This window comes from Penicillium canariense (assembly GCF_028826845.1).
Source record: "Penicillium canariense strain IBT 26290 chromosome Unknown utg000001l_segment0_segment0, whole genome shotgun sequence".
Classification (NCBI taxonomy): Eukaryota; Fungi; Ascomycota; class Eurotiomycetes; order Eurotiales; family Aspergillaceae; genus Penicillium; species Penicillium canariense.
The window spans coordinates 7,440,511-7,460,532 of record NW_026622728.1 but is presented as its reverse complement, the minus strand read 5'-3'; the positions used below and the strand labels follow the sequence as shown (position 1 = coordinate 7,460,532).

At 53.8% G+C, this 20,022-nt stretch overlaps 8 protein-coding genes across 8 annotated transcripts; 2 read left to right on the top strand and 6 right to left on the bottom strand.

Moving 5' to 3' along the window:
* Positions 1-712: 712 nt before the first annotated feature.
* N7482_002575 (putative general amidase) lies at positions 713-2,693 on the top strand (the record flags this gene model as incomplete). Its single annotated transcript, XM_056684700.1, has 7 exons — positions 713-1,030; positions 1,098-1,367; positions 1,427-1,568; positions 1,627-2,277; positions 2,331-2,362; positions 2,415-2,505; positions 2,572-2,693. The coding sequence occupies 7 exons, from the start codon at positions 713-715 to the stop codon at positions 2,691-2,693; spliced, it is 1,626 nt and encodes a 541-aa protein (XP_056548306.1).
* A 262-nt stretch (positions 2,694-2,955) lies between these two features.
* On the bottom strand, positions 2,956-4,556 carry N7482_002574 (uncharacterized protein; the record flags this gene model as incomplete). The annotated part of the gene is made up of 2 exons (XM_056684699.1): positions 2,956-3,602; positions 3,671-4,556. 2 exons carry the CDS (start codon positions 4,554-4,556, stop codon positions 2,956-2,958), a joined length of 1,533 nt encoding a protein of 510 aa, XP_056548305.1.
* A 707-nt stretch (positions 4,557-5,263) lies between these two features.
* Positions 5,264-6,056, bottom strand: N7482_002573 (uncharacterized protein; the record flags this gene model as incomplete). The annotated part of the gene is made up of 2 exons (XM_056684698.1): positions 5,264-5,788; positions 5,811-6,056. The coding sequence occupies 2 exons, from the start codon at positions 6,054-6,056 to the stop codon at positions 5,264-5,266; spliced, it is 771 nt and encodes a 256-aa protein (XP_056548304.1).
* Positions 6,057-7,275: 1,219 nt separating this feature from the next.
* On the top strand, positions 7,276-8,316 carry N7482_002572 (zinc-binding alcohol dehydrogenase family protein; the record flags this gene model as incomplete). Its single annotated transcript, XM_056684697.1, has 1 exon — positions 7,276-8,316. One exon carries the CDS (start codon positions 7,276-7,278, stop codon positions 8,314-8,316), a length of 1,041 nt encoding a protein of 346 aa, XP_056548303.1.
* Positions 8,317-8,910: 594 nt separating this feature from the next.
* N7482_002571 (response regulator) lies at positions 8,911-11,452 on the bottom strand (the record flags this gene model as incomplete). The annotated part of the gene is made up of 3 exons (XM_056684696.1): positions 8,911-9,318; positions 9,388-10,040; positions 10,108-11,452. The coding sequence occupies 3 exons, from the start codon at positions 11,450-11,452 to the stop codon at positions 8,911-8,913; spliced, it is 2,406 nt and encodes an 801-aa protein (XP_056548302.1).
* Positions 11,453-12,635: 1,183 nt separating this feature from the next.
* On the bottom strand, positions 12,636-13,950 carry N7482_002570 (PQ-loop repeat-containing protein; the record flags this gene model as incomplete). The annotated part of the gene is made up of 6 exons (XM_056684695.1): positions 12,636-12,867; positions 12,928-12,976; positions 13,039-13,095; positions 13,147-13,276; positions 13,333-13,694; positions 13,752-13,950. Coding segments are annotated over 6 exons (1,029 nt in total), but the record flags the coding sequence as incomplete, so codon positions are not given.
* Positions 13,951-15,928: 1,978 nt separating this feature from the next.
* On the bottom strand, positions 15,929-16,915 carry sho1 (osmosensor SHO1; the record flags this gene model as incomplete). Its single annotated transcript, XM_056684694.1, has 4 exons — positions 15,929-16,178; positions 16,199-16,455; positions 16,507-16,629; positions 16,691-16,915. The coding sequence occupies 4 exons, from the start codon at positions 16,913-16,915 to the stop codon at positions 15,929-15,931; spliced, it is 855 nt and encodes a 284-aa protein (XP_056548300.1).
* Positions 16,916-19,051: 2,136 nt separating this feature from the next.
* Positions 19,052-19,832, bottom strand: N7482_002568 (putative nuclear distribution protein RO10; the record flags this gene model as incomplete). Its single annotated transcript, XM_056684693.1, has 2 exons — positions 19,052-19,458; positions 19,601-19,832. The coding sequence occupies 2 exons, from the start codon at positions 19,830-19,832 to the stop codon at positions 19,052-19,054; spliced, it is 639 nt and encodes a 212-aa protein (XP_056548299.1).
* Between the last annotated feature and the right edge of the window lie 190 nt (positions 19,833-20,022).

The following is a 20,022-nucleotide window of genomic DNA, read 5'->3' as shown; positions in this document are numbered from 1 at the left end:
CGGTAAGCAACGTGCCTTGACAGAGTGACAGCGGTCACAGGCCGGTGCCGATGGCATTGTCGAGAAAGAGCGTGCGCGGGTGTATTTACCGAGTGAGTTGAGGAGGGAGGTGGAGCCACGGAGAGTGACGGGGGCGACCGGGTCAGTGGCCGGGGTCAGGGGCTTTGCTGCATCCAGGCTAGCTCCCGATTGCAGGCCTGCATCGTACTTTGGACTATCGTGATATGTGATTTGTTCCAATGAGAAGCCACGAAGATGCCGTCTATGGCTGTCATCCCGGGAGCGATCTGCGACAGTCAGGGCGCAGAAGTACACGTGACCTTGCTCCGCGCAAGAAGAGCAACAAATAGGGTGCCAATGCGAGACGGCGAATCTACTAGCTTCAGATTTACCTAGTCCCATCCTGGAGTACCTTTTGTGATTCATCATTTGACTGACAGCCGACCTGGGCTGGGTCCCCGCTTGCCTCCTCACTTTTAAGCCGAGGCATGCTACCCCATTCGCCGGCTCGCCTAATCCGAGACCTGACCGGGCCGGACACGCCATACGGGGAAGTAATGACCAATAAGTACTACCTCTCTGGGTCATTGGAATCGCGGGGTAGCATGCACGTAGATGATACCGCTCGACCACATAGGCTAGTCTGCACGCCAATTCCTGCCCTTCTGCAAACATCATCACACCACTAGAAGACAGTTACTCGACTTCCAAGATGGGCTCCGTGAATAAAGGGCTACCCTGGCAAGAGAGAGTTGCAAACAAGCGACAAAATTGTGCTGACAAAATCCCGGCAGCATGGAGAATCCCAGGAAATTATCTGGACAATTTCCTGACACCGTTGTCGGATAATAAGAACAATCTTATCCAGGCTGAGGCGATTCAGAAATCAGGGATTTTGACGGACCAGGAGCTTCGAATCACGGAACAATATACTGTCCAGGAACTGATTTCTGCGCTAGCGAACGGCAGTTTGACCGCAACGGAAGTGACTGTGGCCTATTGCAAGCGCGCCGCTGTTGCTCAGCAGCTTGTGAGTATCGTTAAATTCTCCTTTGATCTTCTTTCAATCTCGAACCAAGACTGACATCTCGCTGAAGGTGTCATGTATTACCGAGACATTGTTCGCAGAGGCCCAGGAGCGAGCTCAGTATTTGGACAGCCTTCGAGAGCAAGGTCGGTTAGCGGGACCGCTCCATGGGCTCCCGGTCAGTATCAAGGATAATTTCCACGTCAAGGGAACCGAGGCAACAATCGGGATGGTCTCGTTTCTGGATGAAGTTTCACTGGACAACTCCCCTTTGGTTGATATGCTCCTTGAGTTGGGAGCAGTCATTTATGTCAAGACCAATGTGCCTCAGACAATGATGGTATGTTGATACCAGCGTCATTCCCCTTGGAGGTCTCACTCAAATTTGATTTGGTATAGACTGCCGACTCTCATAATAATGTTTTTGGGAGGACTTTGAACCCCTGGAACACCACATTGGGGCCGGGCGGATCGAGCGGAGGAGAAGGTGCCTTAATCGCTCTTCGAGGATCACCACTTGGTGTCGGAACCGACATTGGCGGTAAGAGTTATGAACCCCAGCACTATTATTAATACCGAGGGATTAATTTAAATTCAAGGCTCGGTCCGAATCCCTGCCCTGTGTTGCGGCACATATGGGTTCCGTCCAAGCGCTGGCAGAATACCAAACGGGGGAATGCGCGCGTGCACAACCAGTGGGATGAAGTTTATTCTATCTTGTGCCGGTCCACTTGCGCTGGACCTGAACGGCATTGAGACATTTTTCAAGTCCATTTTTGCCGCCCGGCCTGCCCTTTACGACTCCACTATTCTCGACATTCCATGGCGGCAGGTATCCACACGGCCCAGTTTAAGAATCGGCATCGTTCCCGAGAGCCCTACATTCCCCTTGCATCCGCCCGTCAAGAGAGTTTTGGCCGAGGCGGCCCGCTTGCTGGAGGCGGAGGGCCACCACATCATTCCCCTGGAGGTGCAGGAATGCCAGGTCATGGAGGCGAATGAAATCGCCTGGAACATCTTCAGCCTTGACCAAGCTGCCATGGGCTACATCCAATCAAGCGGGGAGCCCCCGGTCCCAGCTTTGGTTCATATTGGAACACTCATTGAGAAGCTAAAGGGGGCGTATCAATCGACTTTGCCCGACTTGAGTGGGCTTGATCGAATGGGCAAATTGGCCTTGTTGAACACACGCCGAGCGGAGCTGCGCGAATTGTACCGGAAGATGTGGCTGCGACATGATTTGGATATTTGTATCGCCCCCCGGCTCAGAACACGGCAGTGCAACATGACATGTTTGCGATAGCACCGTATACCACGTTTTTGAATTGCCTTGATGTATGTTGCAAGCTAGTCAAGTTCCAAGATACGATGCTAACTCCGCGAGTAGTATCCATCCTGTGTCATTCCTTTTGGAAGAGTGGGTGGGTCGGATGCCAAAGAAACTTTGGTGCTAAAGGAGAGTCAGGTTGCACCACCATGTAAGTGTGTCCTGGTTGAAAGGAAATATCCCGAAATTATGTTTGCTGAATCCTCAAACTTGACAGACAACTTCGACCAACTTGAAGGAGCGCCGTGCGCCATCCAAGTCTTTACCACTACCCTGCGGGATGAGGAATGTTTACAACTGACCAAACAAATCGACCAGTGCCTTAAACGCGCAGCTTAAGAAAGATCGACTCTTCTACTGACCACACCCAATTTTGCCGTTCCTCAACATTTAATGATTGTGACAATAAGGGAGCTTAGCTGGCATGAACTTCAATGTAAACGCATTGAGGTATTCTGATATTGGTTGTGTATTTTCACATGATCCTTAAATATCTCCCTTAGTCATCACTATTGGTTGAAAAGCCAGTTTCAGCAAGATAGTATCAATAAATCATACAAGGGTTTCTCAACCCCCACCCCCGAACAAAAGAATGACCGCATCACACTGGACTTTCAAGGCTTTTAACCAGTACTTTCTCAGCCTCTGGTAGGTTATGTGGCTGGCGCGGCGGGAGTTTCTTAGCCGTCGGAACGGCATCCAGGAGGCTGTTGGAGAGAGCAAAGATCTCATCAATCTCTTCGAGGCTGCGTCCAGAAGTTTCCGGGAAGAAATAGAATATTGCCGGTATCATCGCAGCATTGAAACCAGCAAAAATGAGAAAGTATCGCTGACCCATTGCGTTGAATGCAATTGGGGTGATATTGGCGACCAGGATGCTGATCGCCCACGATATGCTGATGCTAATGCTGGTGATGGTGGATCGCAGATGCATGGGTGAAATCTCAGACGCATAGAGATATGGTATCCCCCCAAAGCCAATGATATAGCTGAAATGGAATAGAAATATAAAGAAGACAGCGCCATGGGCTGCTACTAGATTTCCGGTCTGAGAGCCCAGGCTGGCTATCAGGGCTAAACATATGGCGTTTCCAGCCGCACTGCCCATCAGTAACTTTCGACGGCCTAGGCCTTCGATAGTAAGCACACAAACGACGCCACCGATAGGACCGACTAATTGATAAACCGCTGCCAGTAGCCGCGATGTCGATTCCCCCAGTTGTAGGTTATTCTCAAAAATCGCCGTGGCTAAAGGGTTTCGGTTAGCTGAATGAACTGAAGCTCCCATAAACATAACCCTCGAAGAATAAACATACTGTAGAATGTGGTCACAGTGGCTCCTGTTAGCTGGAGAAAAGTCATCGCCGCTATCGCGAGAAAAGCCCGATGGGAAGTTCGCTGTGGACCCATGTGGAAGAGCTGGGCCAGAGACTTCTGATCTCCAGCTAGAACGAGGGACGCTTGCATCTCCTCGATACGCGTTTCAATCTTCCCGTCGTCGATAGTCGTGTCTTCCAGGGCGGCCAAAGTTTCTTGTGCCTCCGAAATCCTCCCCTGTCGAATAAGCCAGCGAGGCGACTCGGGAAGGAAAACAATGAATCCGAAAACGGCCACGGATAATATGAGGGGAAATGCCGCGGGCAAGCGCCAGGCCATGCTCCCGCCCCTAAAAGAGAGCCCAAAATCCAAAAACAAAGCCAGGGCACATCCAAAGCCACTGAAGACGCCTTTCGTGGCAACGTGTGCACCGCGTTTGCTGGCCGGCGAGATTTCAGACAGCCACAGAGGAATGGTGGCCAAAAAGGCACCAGTGCCAATACCAATAACGAGACGGCTGGCAATTAGTTGAGCCAGGGAATAGGCGCTCGCGTTGAGAATCGCGCCGATCACTTGAACAATAGCTCCTGCCATAATGACCCGTCGTCGCCCCAGCATATCGCCCAGCCAGATGCAGACGAAGGTACCGATGAAGCCTCCAACCGTGTAGACCGCCACGACCGTGCCTTGAATAGCCGATGCATGGGTCCTGTCGGAAGCATCTGTGATGTCGATCTCGTGGAACTGCTTTTCGAAGCTTTCCAAGCTCAAGACGCCGCCGAGTGATGCGGCATTGTACCCGACCGACAAGATGCCAGGCATCAACACCCCGAGAATGGTCACGACATTGAGGCTATTGCCACGAAGGCCAAAAAAGCGTGTCATGGGCACACCGGCGGGTAGAATTGAGGATCTACGTCCCCACAAGATGAAGAGCAAGTGATCGACGCGAGTGAGCTAACTCCAATTGACACCGCAAGAACTCAGTGAGGGGGGAAACAGTATTGTTATATCTAAAATGAATCGCGATAAATATATTTCACTATAGGTGAAGCCCTTCCCAAATGTTTCGTAGTGGAACTCGGCATCCTATCGTTACCACCCTCCCATTCCATTCTTTGGATGCTGTGCATAAAATTCCCAGGTAGTGAAACCCAGGAATACGGGTGGACCCCCATTCGCCACAAGGGACGGGCCAGGTGATTCTAGGCCGCCTGCAAGGCTCGAGGTTCTTACGGCGAGGCCGACTGTGGAACGGAACTGTTCGCTCTCAAGTTCTCAAGAGGAACGTCTGATAACAAGGCGCAGTGTGGAGAGCCGAGCGGTTGGAACGCTAGCTGCAGCCTGCAAGGTCAAACCCCGAAGAATCAACCACTGCAAGGACAGTCGAGTCGACTGAAGGGAGAGAAGGCAGGAATGCCACCAATTCTTGGATTGTGATAGCGAACCCATTTTATCCACGCGATCAGACGATCTATTTGGAAGGGACCTCTTGCCTAGCCCAGCAGGTCGGGTTAGGACTGAAATTCTTGCAAAAAGGAAGTGTCATATGCAGCACACCATATAAACTGTACGGGGCATCTCCGTGCTACCTACATCTCTCTTGGCATCAACTCCGGGATCTGCCTATGACCATCCAGCTCTGTCGGGGCAGAGCCTTCCGACGTAAGACGCGATTGCGGCGAACGAACGAGACCTTCCTGGGTTGGAAACGATGTGACCATCATTGCTCGGCTCAGCCGGTTTGCTCTCCTCCTCTCCCCCAGGGCCCAGATTAGCGATCCGATCGCGATCACTCCTAACGGAACCCCTAGGCCAACCCCGATAGTCGTGTCGCGCGAATTGCTGTGTGAGGGAGTGGAGGTCGGGGAGGCTGACGAGTTCGATGTGTTGGATGATGTGTCTGCTTGTACAAGATTGGCGAGGGCAGCGCGCCCGGGGAGGATTTGGGCGTTGGCCAGCTGGAAGCTGTCCAGTCCATCTCGACAGACCATCTCACCTCCCTGCACGACGGGTGTTCCGCAGCAGTACGTCGAGGTGCCATTGGAGAAATTCACGTTGACTATTGCGGAGCCTTTGTCTTTGTTGACGGTCCCTGAGTTGAACTTGTGAGTGTTCTAGCCCTATACGAGGCCATACGAGGGATAACTGGCATGCGTGGCGAGGGGGTGACTGACGGCAATGGCCTGGGCACCCGGTTCCCCATTCCTGGGATGTACAAGAGCCACGAGCCAGAACAAAAGGCTGGGTCACATCGAGACAGTATCCATTCGAGAGGCAGATGTTGTTCACGCCGCAGCACGACGTGGTGTCTTTGGGCGTACAAGGCACGCTGCCAGTGGCCTCGGTGCCATCAGGATAATAACACGTCCGCGTGTCCGGCATGTCAGTGACAGTGAGGGAGGATCAGACAGACAGGAACAGAACTCATAATATTAATATTGACATGGCTGGGAGGGTGGCTGATCATTATGAGATGGATGCAGCTGAACAATTAGGGGCCTGTCATCCCTTGGCAGTGCGGCGCTGCCAAGGACAGAGTTGCCAAGATATTGTGAGACTCTGTACAGACGACTGGCAGAGTCTGGACTGGCTCACTGGCTCAGGAGAAACATGCTAACTGCGGATGGGGAAAAGGTAGTGTGTTCCCTGTGGGGGCGGAACCCTGGCCCAGCGGAGGAGAAAAGATGGATTGGGGGCTATGCCGCGCTGATCTGCACGTCCATGACGAGGAACAGGGGTTAAGGCCAGTTAGAACTCGACCACGAGTCTCGCGCTCCTTAGGCGTCCAGCAGCCCAGCAATACAGGATTTCAACCGAGTCTCGTTTCTATCTCGCTAGCTCCGAGGGATCACTGTGATTAGTCCGATCCGTCCATCCATGCAGCTTCACAAGTAGTTGACAGCAGCGCCGTGAATGGACCACCAAGAACGACAGAAGGTTGAGCGATGGTCAGGTTTGGACCGCAATTCGTTAGAGCAAGAAAATTTCTCCATTCTCAGAAGACGGGGTATAGGGGAGTATAGTATATCATGCACGGTTCGACAGTGCAAAGGGGTTGAAGGCTTAACGGTCGGCAATCGGGCTCCACGCCCCCGGGAACCGATCCGCGCTAACCCCAAGTCGTATTCGAGTCCCACATCAGCTTCGCGCCACTGAATATTAATCGAACTCGCGCGCAAATGACATCGACGGACCAGCACAAAGAGTGGCTCCCATTCACACAATCAATCGTTATATGATGAGCAGTGGAGATATATGCCAGACGACATCCATATCACGGTCTTTATTTACGAGGAATCGCCCGCCCTTGACGATGTCGAAGCTCATAGGGCAGCGGTACCGCCGAAATCCGACTATGTATACGCTCTGGACCATGCCGACCACTGTGGACTTGTTCAATCCTCCCCGGAGCTGACGGAGATATGCAAACCCCGACAACGCGCTATCAGATACTCGTTCGGTTTAAGTCCGGCCGTCTGCAAAGCTCCTCGGCAGCTGGTTAGCATCGGCTCAGTACAAATAGGCCGTGAGGTCTGGTGGAAAGACCGAGCAACCCCAGCACCATCATTTCAAACCGTTTTGGCACATATAAAACCTTATTATGTCGACTCCATCCAGACAGCATCTCGCCGCCGTGGTCCCCCACAAGGGAGGCCCGCTGGCAGTCGCAGAGCGCACAACCCCAACATGTGGCCCGAAGCAGCTGCTCATCGAGGTCCATGCCATTGCCTTCAACCCCGTCGACTACTTCCAGCGAGATATGGGATTCTTCATCGAACAATATCCCGCAGTGGTCGGGTCCGATGTTGCCGGGTTGGTTGTCCAGACAGGCAGTGACCTGAGTCCCGGCGCAGCAACAGTCGGCATGCGAGTTGCTGCCCTTGCCAGCTCGTTCTATCACAAAGGCAACCCGGACTACGGCGCGCTCCAGAAATATGTACTCGTGGGCGAGGAAACTGTTGCCGTCCTTCCGGATTCCTTTTCGTTTATCGAGGGCAGTGTTTTCCCCATGGCGGTTCTCACGACGTGGAATGGCTTGCTCTGGGCTGGGATTCCGCGAGTCGCGGTCGACCCTGAGGAAAAGCAAGGTCTGCTTGTCTGGGGAGCATCGAGCAGCATGGGAGCGCTTGCTGTACAGGCCGCTAAAATCATGGGTTATACGGTTTATGCCACGGCAAGCCCCCAGAACCACGAGTATTTGAAGCGTCTTGGCGCGGCGCGTGTCTTCGACTACAAGTCGGAGGGCATTTCATCCGACGTGATCAGTGCAGCGAAAGAGGACGGCATCGTGGTCCGGGTCGCGTACCATGCTAAAGGTTCGCAGACGCTGTCAGCTGAAGTTCTCGGCAAGCTGGCAGCTGGCCACACAGGCAGACTAGCGATTGCACCGGTGGTGGAGCGGGACCTGAAGGCTCCAGAGAATGTTGAGTTTTCATTTGTGAGCGCGCCGGAAGATCCCAAAGGGAGGGTGGAAATGCTTCAATGGATTTTCGGAAGCTGGTTGCAGGACAATCTTGCAGCTAAGCGGCTTGTTGCAAGCCCCCAGATCCAAGTCATCAAGGGGGGACTGGAGTCGGCTAACAAAGCCCTGGATGAATTGAAGGCGGGCGTGAGCTACAGGAAGCTTGTTATTGAGATTTGAGTTGGGAACTTAGCGAAGTTTCGCATCTAGAACATGATCGCTAGGAAATATGCTTGTCATTTCTCAAATTTTGCATTCAAGAAATCAGAAATCCGAGCTGACACTAATAATTAACATGTCACATGGTAGATACACAGGAGGCGGATGGTCAGTCCTAGCCTACAGAGAAAGGGGCTGAGAAATGGCTTAGGCCAGGAAAATGAGACAAGGTATCGATGGGACAAAAAAACTGCTCTTCCGTATGCGTGAGTATGTTCAATCCGTGAGGTATGCGTTAGTAGAAGTGTTGGGACAAAGAAAAAAGTACAGAACGGAAGACAAGGGCACGGGACATGCCATGGAGAAGTTTTCAAAAAGGCTTGATGCACAAGAACCTGGAAACAAGCCTTGCCAAGTAAAAAACAAACATATTCGAAAAGACCAGATATAGGTAAAAGACAATCATTGCTATACGGGGTATCCAATGGAAAAGACAGATAGTCGAGACATATGGAAAAAGAAAGGGGTGTTAGAAAGTGCAACTAGAGCTGACATGTGCCTGCACAAGCATATAGCCACTCTTACGTCACCTGAATCGGGACTCCATGGCGTTGCTCATTGCGCATTCGGCGCAGAATGTGCAACGTCATCAGGTGGCTGTATATCAATATCCCCTGGGGTTGTCTCGAGGCTCGTAGGTGAATCGACAGTGTCGCCACTGCCACTGCCCCATGAATCCTCGCGCATGACTTCCGCGGCATCGGGCAAACGAGGCCTCTTATGGCGGGAAGCCTTAGACTTAGAGTTGGTGCGAGGTATTGATGGTGATGCAGGACCCTGTTTTGACTGAGCTTCGCTGTGACTGCCCATCTGCATTGGACTTGCTGCGCCGTCGAAGTTGGGGGATGAGGATCGAGGCGAGTCCTGGAATCCACGCCATTTTCGCCAGCCATCGAAGTCGATGAGGGCTTGCATGCAGCCCCATTCGGTCACCTTTTGTGACAGCCACGGGAATCCTACAGGCTATTTGAGACAAAAATGGTCAGCATTGATTGAACTAGCCAGAAGTGGGTGGTAAGAGGGCTTGCTTACCTTGGTCAAAAAATCATTACAGCCTGCAGCCAGGGCCTCATGACGATCACTTTGCAAGCTGCTAGCTGTCAAGGCAACGATGATGACCGGACTCCGGAACAACGAGAGGTCGGTCAACGTATCATCCTCACTCACAGACCGCTGCAGGCCCGGTCTTTTCTCCAGTGGGGAGGCAGTAGTACTGGACGCACTGGAACGGCCAGAGGCTGTCTTGGAGAAAACGCCAATCCCGTTCAGTCGCTCAAGGCGGCGGATCTCCTTGGTAGCATCCAGTCCATTCATAACCGGCAGCTGAATATCCATCAGCACCAAGTGAAATCCACCTTGCCGCCACTTCCGTACTGCCTCTTCACCATTGGCGGCGCACTTCCAACGCACACTCAGTCGCTTCATAAACGCCTCCAGGAGCTTTTGATTGATAATATTATCCTCGACGATGAGAACGTTGATGGGAGGCACGGTGCCATCAATCAACCCACCGAATACTGCGCCAGGTGATGAAGTAACCTTTGACTTCCGAAGAGTCCGCGGAGATGCCACAGGTGCTGGAGGTGTGTGCGACTTTGCCTGGGGAGACTCGGGGCCCACGGCAGGCGGCGTTGGCTGTGCTGGAGCGGTAGGAGGAGGCTGGGAATGGGGAGATATGCCGGCTTCTATGCAACGTCAGTTCTGTTTCACCCCCTTTCAGATGTCCAGAGAATTAATCGACCTACCTGTTACCCCAGGGGGGTTGGCCAAGGATTACCGGTGAATTTGTTGTATGCCGTGTGAGGGGTGGCCGACGGTGATGTCGTGTCCCACGGCTGCCAGGCGACGGTAATGCTGGCGCGACGCCGGTTGTGAGGATGGAAATGGAGGGTGCATTCGCGGCGCCTGAACTCGATGGGTGGGCTGGGGGTGTAGGCCCCTTCGGGTTCACGGGCATGAGCGGGAAATAGTCACCGTGCTCTCCGGGTTCCGAATGATGGTGATGGTAGATTGAATGACGCGGCGATGGTTTGGGAGTCCGGCGAGTGGGCGCATCAATCAACAACGCCTCCTCTACCGTTTGACCTCCTGGATAGTATGTGTCGAGAACAGATGATAGGACCTCCTCCGGGCTTAAGAGGCGCTCTGGTGTTTGCTGCCGGTTTGAGCCTTCTCGGGCTGATATTCTGATGACAATGTCGGGGGAATCAAACGACCGTCCCAGAGAGTTGGCGTATTTCATAATCACCTGGTCGCGCAGTTCGTCCACCACTGCATCTTCCAAGCACGGCACCAAGGTGGCCGAGCCACCGGGCCTCTTGACCCAAATTCGGCGATGAACCATCTCGGCAGCAGCTTCCGGGACGCGTCTGCTGCCTTGGTCACCCGTAAATGAGAAGAGGCTCTGCTCCAACAACCCGCTGATCAAGTGCTGATGTGACGCGGGAAGAAGAGACTGTCGACGGATGGCAATACTGGGGCGCTTGGTTGACGAGGCAGGAAAGAAGGTTGACGAGGGTCTGCGATCGTCCGTGATCTTCTCAACAACAGTGTCCAGGATCGGGGTCAATTGATTGTCCACGGGAGTCGGTCCACGGACATTGACCAGCGCGGACTTGAAGGAGGTATCGTCGGAATGCTGTGGTGTTGGTAGGGGGCTTTCGAAGGGCGAAGGAGACTCTTCGGAGAGGGGTGTGTGCTGTGAAGAGAGATTTGGATCAGTCGGCGGCGGGGTACAGGCGCTGTGTTCTGACGCGTGGCGATGCTGGAGCTGGTCCTTTGGTCGAGGTGAACCAGTGGGTGGCTTAGGCTCGACTCGGGGCCCGGGCTTGTGTGTCTCTCCCTCGTGCGGATCGTGCTGATCGGGGCCAGGGCCAGGGCCGATCTCGTCGGAGGAGTGACCAGCTGCAGAGGAGACGACGCTGTATGGGGACTTGTCGCTCGCAGAGTCGAAGAGGTGCGGAGCGCAAGAGGTGCGAGAGGTTGAGTTTGGGTGGGCACGCGGGTCCGCCCCGTTGCCCGCTTTTGGAACGGCGGGCGTCGATGATCGTCGCAACAGCTTGGCCTTGAGCAGACGCGACAGACGTCTCTCTGGCATCGTGACTGCTGCCGGTGGGCTCAGAGAGCTCGAGGCATGGCCTTGGAGAAGGGAATGGGAGTGTTGGTGAACAAGACAAGGGGGCAGCGAGCTGTTTGTCCCGGATGGGCGTGGCTTTGGCCTAGCTTCCGTTGTGTACAACGGTGGACGCCCCGGATTCCAACGAGCCGGTCACGGCCAACAATGCTTGCTCTCTCCAGTCGGCAGGCGGATGGGCTTTGAGGGAGGAGGAGAGAATAAAGTAAAATGAGGGGGCGTCACACAGAGATAGTTTCTCAGCGCAGTGCTGATCTCCCGGCAGCTGGGCGACGAGCTCTGGGATCCCACGCTAAGGCCGAAACACCACTCTGCATTGACCAGCTTGGAGACGTCGCAAATGCTAGTGCCAAGGCCATTATGAGCTTTGCTTTTTTCCTGCATTCTTGGTTATTTTCCCTAATCCTTCGATAGGACCAAACTACCATGGACCACTCATTTTTTCTTTGTATTTCATAACCTAATTACCAAAACCAAATCACTAGAAAAATTTTTACTATTGGGAGATGATCGGAGGTGCAATTAAAAAGAAAGTAATTCCCTGGTGGCATTGATTCCCGCCCCACGAATGCCCCGTCCAGTAGCGGACAAACACATACAGCGCAACCCAGATAATTCCACGGCAACAGTGCTAGGATCTTGCCCCGGGCTGATCCACCCGAAGAGTGTAGCTTTCCACCGTGGGCAGGCTAACCGCTACAGTAGAATGGTGTTAAGCAATACCCGTGGGGAGTTTTTCTTAGAAAACAAATCGGAGGAATTGGTGACGTAGTTCTAGAAGAACAGGGAAATTGTACTGGAACAGACCATGTTTCTCCACAGCTACCTCGAGGTCGGTCGCACTGGTTGACAAGGAGGCATCGAGGCCAAACAGTATACTTTTCTCGGGGCAGCCATGTCGTTGTCAGGAATTGTGTCCTTCAGGGATATAATATTTTCCACGACAGGAGGTTTCAAGTGTTGGCTATGAGAATCATTGAAATCTTCTTTATTTCTGTCAGGCCTGCACTAGCAAAGACTGCCGCGTCCTCATCTTTCTCGCGCCTCGATATATGCCTTGGCCACCAGGCAATGAGCTCAGCGCGTGTCAAACATATTTTCCACGTTCTCTCCTCGCCTACTCCCCCACTATACTATACTGGGTATTTTATGCTGTAATTCCAGTTGCAACGTCACCAATTTCATGTTCTTGTTTCTCCATGTCATTGCCACGTTCAACAACGCCTGCTTCGAGGTCCGTTGCTGCCTGTGTATCATTCCTCTTGAGGCGAAGCAGGTCATCAATGCTCCTCCCAGTTGCCTTGGCCTCCTTGCGGAGTTTGCGATAACGAATACGCCAGATGATATGGCTGATATAGATGCCTGACTCAAGGACAATTCTATAAGTGGATAAGTTAGCATTGCGACTCACAACTCTACGGATGAAGGTCGCAACTCACACCAAAATATACATAATGCCACCAAGAATATCAAATGAACCCTGCGCAGCTGGGCACCTGTCAGCCGCGTCCACCTCTCTTCCTGAACGTGAAAATTCACAAGCCCCTTACCTAGTGCGAAAAGCGAAAATAGCCCGCCCAATGTGTCAATGGCCAGAAAATACCAGTCTGGTGCGTGTCAGCCCAAGCAGGGTAGCCCATACGTGGGTGCCAACTTACTGAATCCGATTACACGGCCATCCCTCTTCCACAACTCAAAATATGGCGGCAGTAGACCCGCACAAATAAGGAGGGCCCCAACGATCCCGACCACGAGATCCGGCCAGGTCACACCTTTACGGTACGGAATCTGCTCAGAGGGTATCAGCAGGCGCATGAAGTAACAACATCAAATGTGTCAATTACCCGCAACGTTAAAATGAGAAGAGCTTCTAAGCCACCGAACAGCACGACCATGCCCGAGCAAATCAAAGTTGCCTTCATGCGAGTATAGTTACTGTTGCAGCCAACCATCAGAACCAGAACCAGACTCTGGGAAGCGACTTGATCGAAACCACTTACTGATGATAATATAGAATCTGGCCCCAACCGACCAGAGAGAAAAACCCGAACATCTGCGGTTGGATTTGCAGTGGAATATTCACTTGCTGCGCCATAGTCAGCAGCGGCGAGGACACCTCCTTCAAACCCAGGAATCTTGATGCAATTCCACTCCGTCGGACATGCACTGACCTGCAAAATCAGATAAGCACCCATAGGAACGGAACCTGCGTAAGATCAGCACAATTGACTCGTGGGTGATACCAATTGTCCGACAGACATACAGCTCGCCCATAAAAACATCATAGCTGCTGGGAACCCATCTGTCTTCTTCCGTCGATAATTATACCAGATCTGAGGAATCAACTGAATGCACCACAGCACCGTGCCAATAGTACCGAGCACATTGGCCGCTACCGTAACGTTTCCATCGGACATGGTGATTGTCGCGATATCATCGACGAGATGGCGAGAGTATGACCGCTGAGTGCCGCAACAGACAGCTCCGGACGATGTTCGGGCTGGTCAGGAGATACTGATTCCCACAGCAGCAGCAATCCAGTGCAGCAAGTCCTATACAACTACCCAGGGCGATACACCAACAGTCCCCTCCCGTCTACACTAGTGACGCTGGAAGCTCGAACACGCAAGAACAATGCCAATAATACAGCAGTCCGAGTCCGGCAGCAGCACGAGCTCTTACGGTGATTCCAGTCAAACCACTTCTCAGAAGAACAGAAGACGTACTCAAACAAAAACTTGCGAGAGAAAAAAGAGAACAGCAGAAGACAGAAAATCAAATCCAATCTAGCGGTGATGCACGAGACCCAAGCGCCACCAGATACCAGATAGGTCAGCCACTGCCCGGACTCGCAAGCACCCTTCGCACCTACAGACCAAGCAAGCATCCCCAATGACCATCCCCGAACCAAGAAATCCCAGCCAAACCCCGAACTGACCAAGCAGAGAGCGCCCCAGCGCGCCGAGCCACCTCACTAACGCAGCACTCACCGCACAAGGGCTAATGAAATCACGGCGATCGCGATCCCACTCGAACCCATCCAGGCTTTCCCCGGCTGCGTGAAGAAGCCGACTAACACGAGATAGGTTGCTATCTGGAGAGGGGCTAAGGCTAAGGCTGGGGCAACGGGGGGGGAACGGGCTATCTGCTGCACAGCCGGGGAGTAAACCACTCGTGGACTTGGGACTATGTGAGCTGTATGCGCTGCAGGCCTGGAAGGGACAGCCGGTTCGGGCCTGTCGGGGATTTGGTTTCCCTGCTCGGTGCATTTTACGCCAATGGTGTTTGGCTCTACGTGGATGGGTGGGCCTAGGCTGGGGGTGGGGTGGGGGAGATTGGCTGGCTTGCGACCGTCCCCCGGATAGGTGTAGTGGGAGGCGTGGGCTAGTGGTGAAGACGCTGTAAGTTGATATGATACTTAGTGAAGATGTAATGCTTGAGTTCTGCGAGGCAGATGCATGGCTATGGGCGGTGATGGAAGGTCGGAGAATTGAGATGTGTTGCTGCAGAGAAGGGCATTGTTCGTGGACGCTGCCACCTGCCGTCGACCACGTGGCGAGGACCGTGGCCCTCGGGCTTTGGAAGGCCGGGTTCGCTACGTCGAATATGAAGCGGAGAAATGATGGGGAAGCGTCGATGCTCTAGCTCGAGATCCTTGCTGCGGGATCACAATGGATAATCTCATCGATGATTGCGAGGCGCTATTTATGTCTCTCGGGCTCCAAGACTATATTTAGTATAGGACCCTACGCCTACGCGGTCAATAGACCTCGCCCGCCTAGACCCAACATTGATGTCCGGGCATACTCATTGTACGTACAATTGGGAGGAATCGTGAACGGCAGTATCAGATTGCATTTAGGCCAGCATCCATAAGCTCTTGTACAACATTAGGTGAACTGTCCTCCACCTAGATGGTAGGGTACTTTGCAGATTCTACCACTTGCGACTTTGCATGCTAGAAAGGCAAGAGATTGACAGCCGGTTCCAGGGTGCACCAACACGGTGTAGGCCCGGTTTTCCACGCATAACTGACAAAGAGGGAGGGGGGAAAGGGGGGGGGAAGGAAAGAAACCAAAGCACCTGAACCATGACGCGCAGAGAGACAGGACAAAGCAAGTGCGGGAGAACCACCCCGCCCAAAAATAGCCAAATCCGGCAGTAGATGATACGTGCCAAGAGAGTAAAGCGAGAGAGAAAAAGAGAGGAAGCAAAGAGAGGCAGAAAAGAAGGAGGGCAAATTGGCATAGAAAGTAAGGAGATAGGAAAGGGAGGCCATCAAGACATCACGTTAGAGGAACCAAAAAATACACACACGTCGAGAGGAGATCCGAAGGGTATCAAAGAGGGGGTACAGATTTTGCGACACGACAGAAAAAAAAAATGACAGAGCTAGGATATCGAAAGCAAAACGAAACAAGGCATCACACAATACAGCGATCACAACAGGATCAGGTAGTTGGAGGGTGCGATGCCGGTCTCTCCGCTCGATTTCCGAGCCTGCCACCATCGGCCGCTTACATCGGATACTTCGAGGATCTCGTGCTTGCTGAAGCTGATTTCGTTGGCATCTTCGGGGTTCGCGTCGTACGAGTAGATGGCCTTCGCCCGGTAGGGGTACTCGGTCGGCGGGGGCACCTCGGTGCCTTCCTGAGGAGCGGCGCCCGGGGGGCGGGGGCCGGGCTGGCGCCTCCGAAGCGGGGCTGGGACGAGTTACGCTCGGCGCCAGGAGCACCGCCAGGGTAGCCAGACACGGGGGACGACGTTTCGAAGCCGTTCAGTTGGGCGGAGGTGTACATCTGGGGGGTGGTGCTGGTGGCCATGGTCTCCGGGCGGGCACCGAATGCGCTGGACATGGGGCGGCTGCCACGGTAAGAGCCGGGTTGCTCCTTGTTCAGGGCAAACGAGTCGATGAATCCGCGGTGCGAGGCCTGGGGGGTCGAGCCGAAGTAGAAGATCCAAACAATCTGCCAAGGAATTAGCAGATGCGGTCGTGATCAAGGAGTAGGGGCACTCACAATCACCATCGAGAGCAGTATGAAGCCAGCACCTGCAGCCTGCATGGCTCCCTGGTTACCGTAGACCGTATTGTTTGCGCTGAGCGAAGTCAAAACCAGGCCACAGGCAAGGTATCCCACAATCTAATAGATCAATCAGTATGGCGGATTCCAATCCAGTTCGTGCGCAGGGCTGAATCCATACCGCGACGCCATACACATTGCAGGTGTCGGTACCGAAAGTCACAATCAAGCCGACGATCAGGCAGAACATGTAGCAGGCCGCCCACCAGGAGTAGTTAGGATAGTCCGTCTGGAGGTCCGCAATGATGGAGGAGATAAAAGCGATCAGCCATGCGAGGATGGAGATGGACAGAGTCGCGAGCGCGAACGGGTCGCCGAGAATGTTGCTCGGGCGGAAATTGGCCATTGTGAGAGTCGATTCGAACGCGGGTTTGATCAATTGATGGGGCTAGGAGCACTGTCGCGATGAGTCGATAGGCAAGGAAGGGATGCGGAATCGATGAGGGACTCGATGGCGCTGAAAGGGGATATTCCCACAAGGAACACGACGAATCGAGGGCGATGTGGACGTATAGCGGTATATAGGATGTCTGTCGTCCAGGCCGGGAGGATATCCGAGTCGACCGTGTACCGGTGTGGTTCTGTTGTGGTTGCTCGGGAAGACTAGAAGGCGCCTTGTCAGAGTCCAGTCCAAGGCTGTCAGACGGTCGGGACGCTCGTGTGGGGTCCAACACAGCGACAAGGCGAATTCGAGAATCGAGAATTGTGAATTGTGAATGAAGATGGACGCGATATTGTGTGGAGGATGTGGACTTCCAGAAGACCCATGGAGCGCTAAGAAAACCAAAACAACAGGCGATGGTTTCGTACCTTTTTGAGACAGACGTGGGTTCCGAAGACCGCGGAGAAATAGTAGTTGGGAGTGAGGATGAGACACCAAGAAGGGCCCCTTGCTGGTAGAGAGAGAGGAAGAGAGAGGAAGAGAGAGGAAGACACACAGCACCAGGCTGAAGAAAGGAAGGTAGGGAAAGGCCGAAACGAGTGAATGGGGTGGAATAAGCGGAAGGAAGGGAAGGACTGAGGCTGTGAAGGATGGCAGGAAAGGCACGGGAAAAGGAGGGCCAGGCACGCCTGAGAAAGGTACGACCACAGGCCACAACCAGTCCACAACCAGTCAGGGCCGCTGGACTTGCAGGATGAAAAGTGGAGTCGGCCCCAAATCACACAGACACCCCTGGAATCGAGACCATAGTGGAATCTGGGAAATGAGCTGGCGGTGCGCTCCACTCTCTGTCCGTCTGATAGGTACGTGGGAGTCTGGTTGCTTCATTTCCGACTTCAGCAGCTCCGTAGTATTCTCATTCATAAGTATGTATAGGCGTATATTCGTGGGGTCTCTACCTGACTCCGAAATTCCCCTGACCGATCAACATCGGGGCCATATCTCTTAGTAACCGCCCGAGGCTCCGCTTTGTTGACGCGGACGCGGACGCGGGCCCGCCCAGCAGCGGACAAGACTTGGGTACCTGTTGGAACCGTGGATGGTGTCCCGTAGGTCCATAGAGGAGAAGGTTATGTACGATATCCAGAGGGGCGGGAATGGCGTGTATTGACCAACGCTTAAAAAAAAATCTGGACATCACCATGCCCACCTATCAATCAATCATTACCCACAGTCACCCACTCACGTTCTCTCTCCACACCCCACCCGGCAGTCTCTTCCCCGTGCTACTTTTATCGATTTGCTGTTCCGACCGTTCAGACTGCTCATCCCCCGAGCCTGTGTCCCTGCATGTATCCCATATCGCCCCCGCAACGCGAACGGTAATCGGCTTGCCTGGGTCGATCTTTCGATCGGCACGCCCGCGACAAATTCCCAGAGGATGCCTGCAACAGCACACGATATCCTCCGTACTAATAGACTTAACGAACACTATGAGACATCACCAATCCATAGGTCCGCCTTGGCATAATCTTTTCAGAACCCAGCTCCCTCCTGCCGCCCCTATCGGCCCCGCCCAAAGCCATCCCCTAAGGCGATGGCTCCTGGCTGAAGGTTCATGATTTGTGAGGCAAGAGATCTGGGGTAGATACATGTTGTCGTCGTATTCCGGCTGGCCTCGAGAGGGGTGAGGAATGGGGCTAGGAGGTCGGTGTCTCGCGCCGACGGCCATGGGTTCTTAGTCTTGGATCGCACGATCAGCCACAGATCCTCTCAGCTCGCATGACGATAGGAGATGCGGGACCTGGATCTGTGACCGCGGGCGCCTGACGGTGTCAGAATATCCTGGTAGCGGTAGGATACCTCGCTGATCCATGTGCTGCGTGAACACGCGATTGAGGTGATCTGGTATCTGGTAGTCGTATTGACAGTTCGCTCCATGATTCTTTTCTCCATTGGATCCATACTGTCCACTGTACTCAAACAACCCTGTCCGCAAAACCCAGCACCAAACGCCGATAAAATAAACCCGAGGATATCATAAAGCCAACAAAGACCAATCGACTCTCTGCCACTACCATTCCCCCTCAAGCTTCCAGATCAAATCTCATTCTCCATCCTCTCCCGAATAACCTCCCTCCTCCGAACCTCCCTCTCCACCCCCTCCAATCGCCCCTCCCACTCAGCCCAACACTCCCCACTCCCGACAAGTCCAACCTCATACCACCGCTGAAGCACGCGCGCCGTGCGCACTCGCAGCTCCGACACAGCCGCCGCCTGCTCGGCCTGCGTCTGCGCGAGCCGGTCCAGCTGTGGCTGCAGCGCGATCAGAGATGCGGAGGACGTCGCGTCGGGAACAGGCAGGTCGTTGAGGGATGTGAGGCGCGAGGCGGTTTCGGGGAAGGCGGTTGCGTAGGAGAGGACGATGGAGGCGAGGGTGCGGGGCGTGAGGCCTTCGGGAATATCGTGCGGCGTGGGCGGGTGGAAGAGGTCTGGAAAGCGGTCATCTGGGGGAAGGGAAAGAAGAGGGTTAGCATTGGGGTTGCGAGCAAGTTGGAGATATCCTTCGTTGAGGGCTTCTGGAGATGATGGGAAGCCGAGTAGGCAGAGGTGGTAACCCAGTAAACAATAGTCCACAATATCACGTACGCAGTTGGATCACATCCCGCACAGCGGGGACTGCCCTGCTCAGCTTTTCCATCTCCCGTTCCAGACGGGCGAGGCGACGTGATACTGTTTCGTCGAGGGATGCCGGTTTCTCAGGCGTTGATGGGGCTCCCGTCCAGTCCGTGCCGCCGGTCAGGAGGTAGGAGAGGCGGCGCAGACGCGCCTCGAGGAGCTCGAGGGTCGTACCGGCGACTGCTTCGCTTTCGAGAGACATTGTATGCGGCACGAAAGAGAGTCCAGAAATGTGGGAAAGGATCGGTCTGCTGTGGTTGTTGGCTGGAGGCGATAGCTTGGGGGCTGCAAACACGACAAATGTGGAGACTGCTCCTCATCAAGACGAGGATGAGGCGGAGTACCGACAAAGAAGCATTCCGGGGATCTGGTCAATTGATATTTCATTGCTC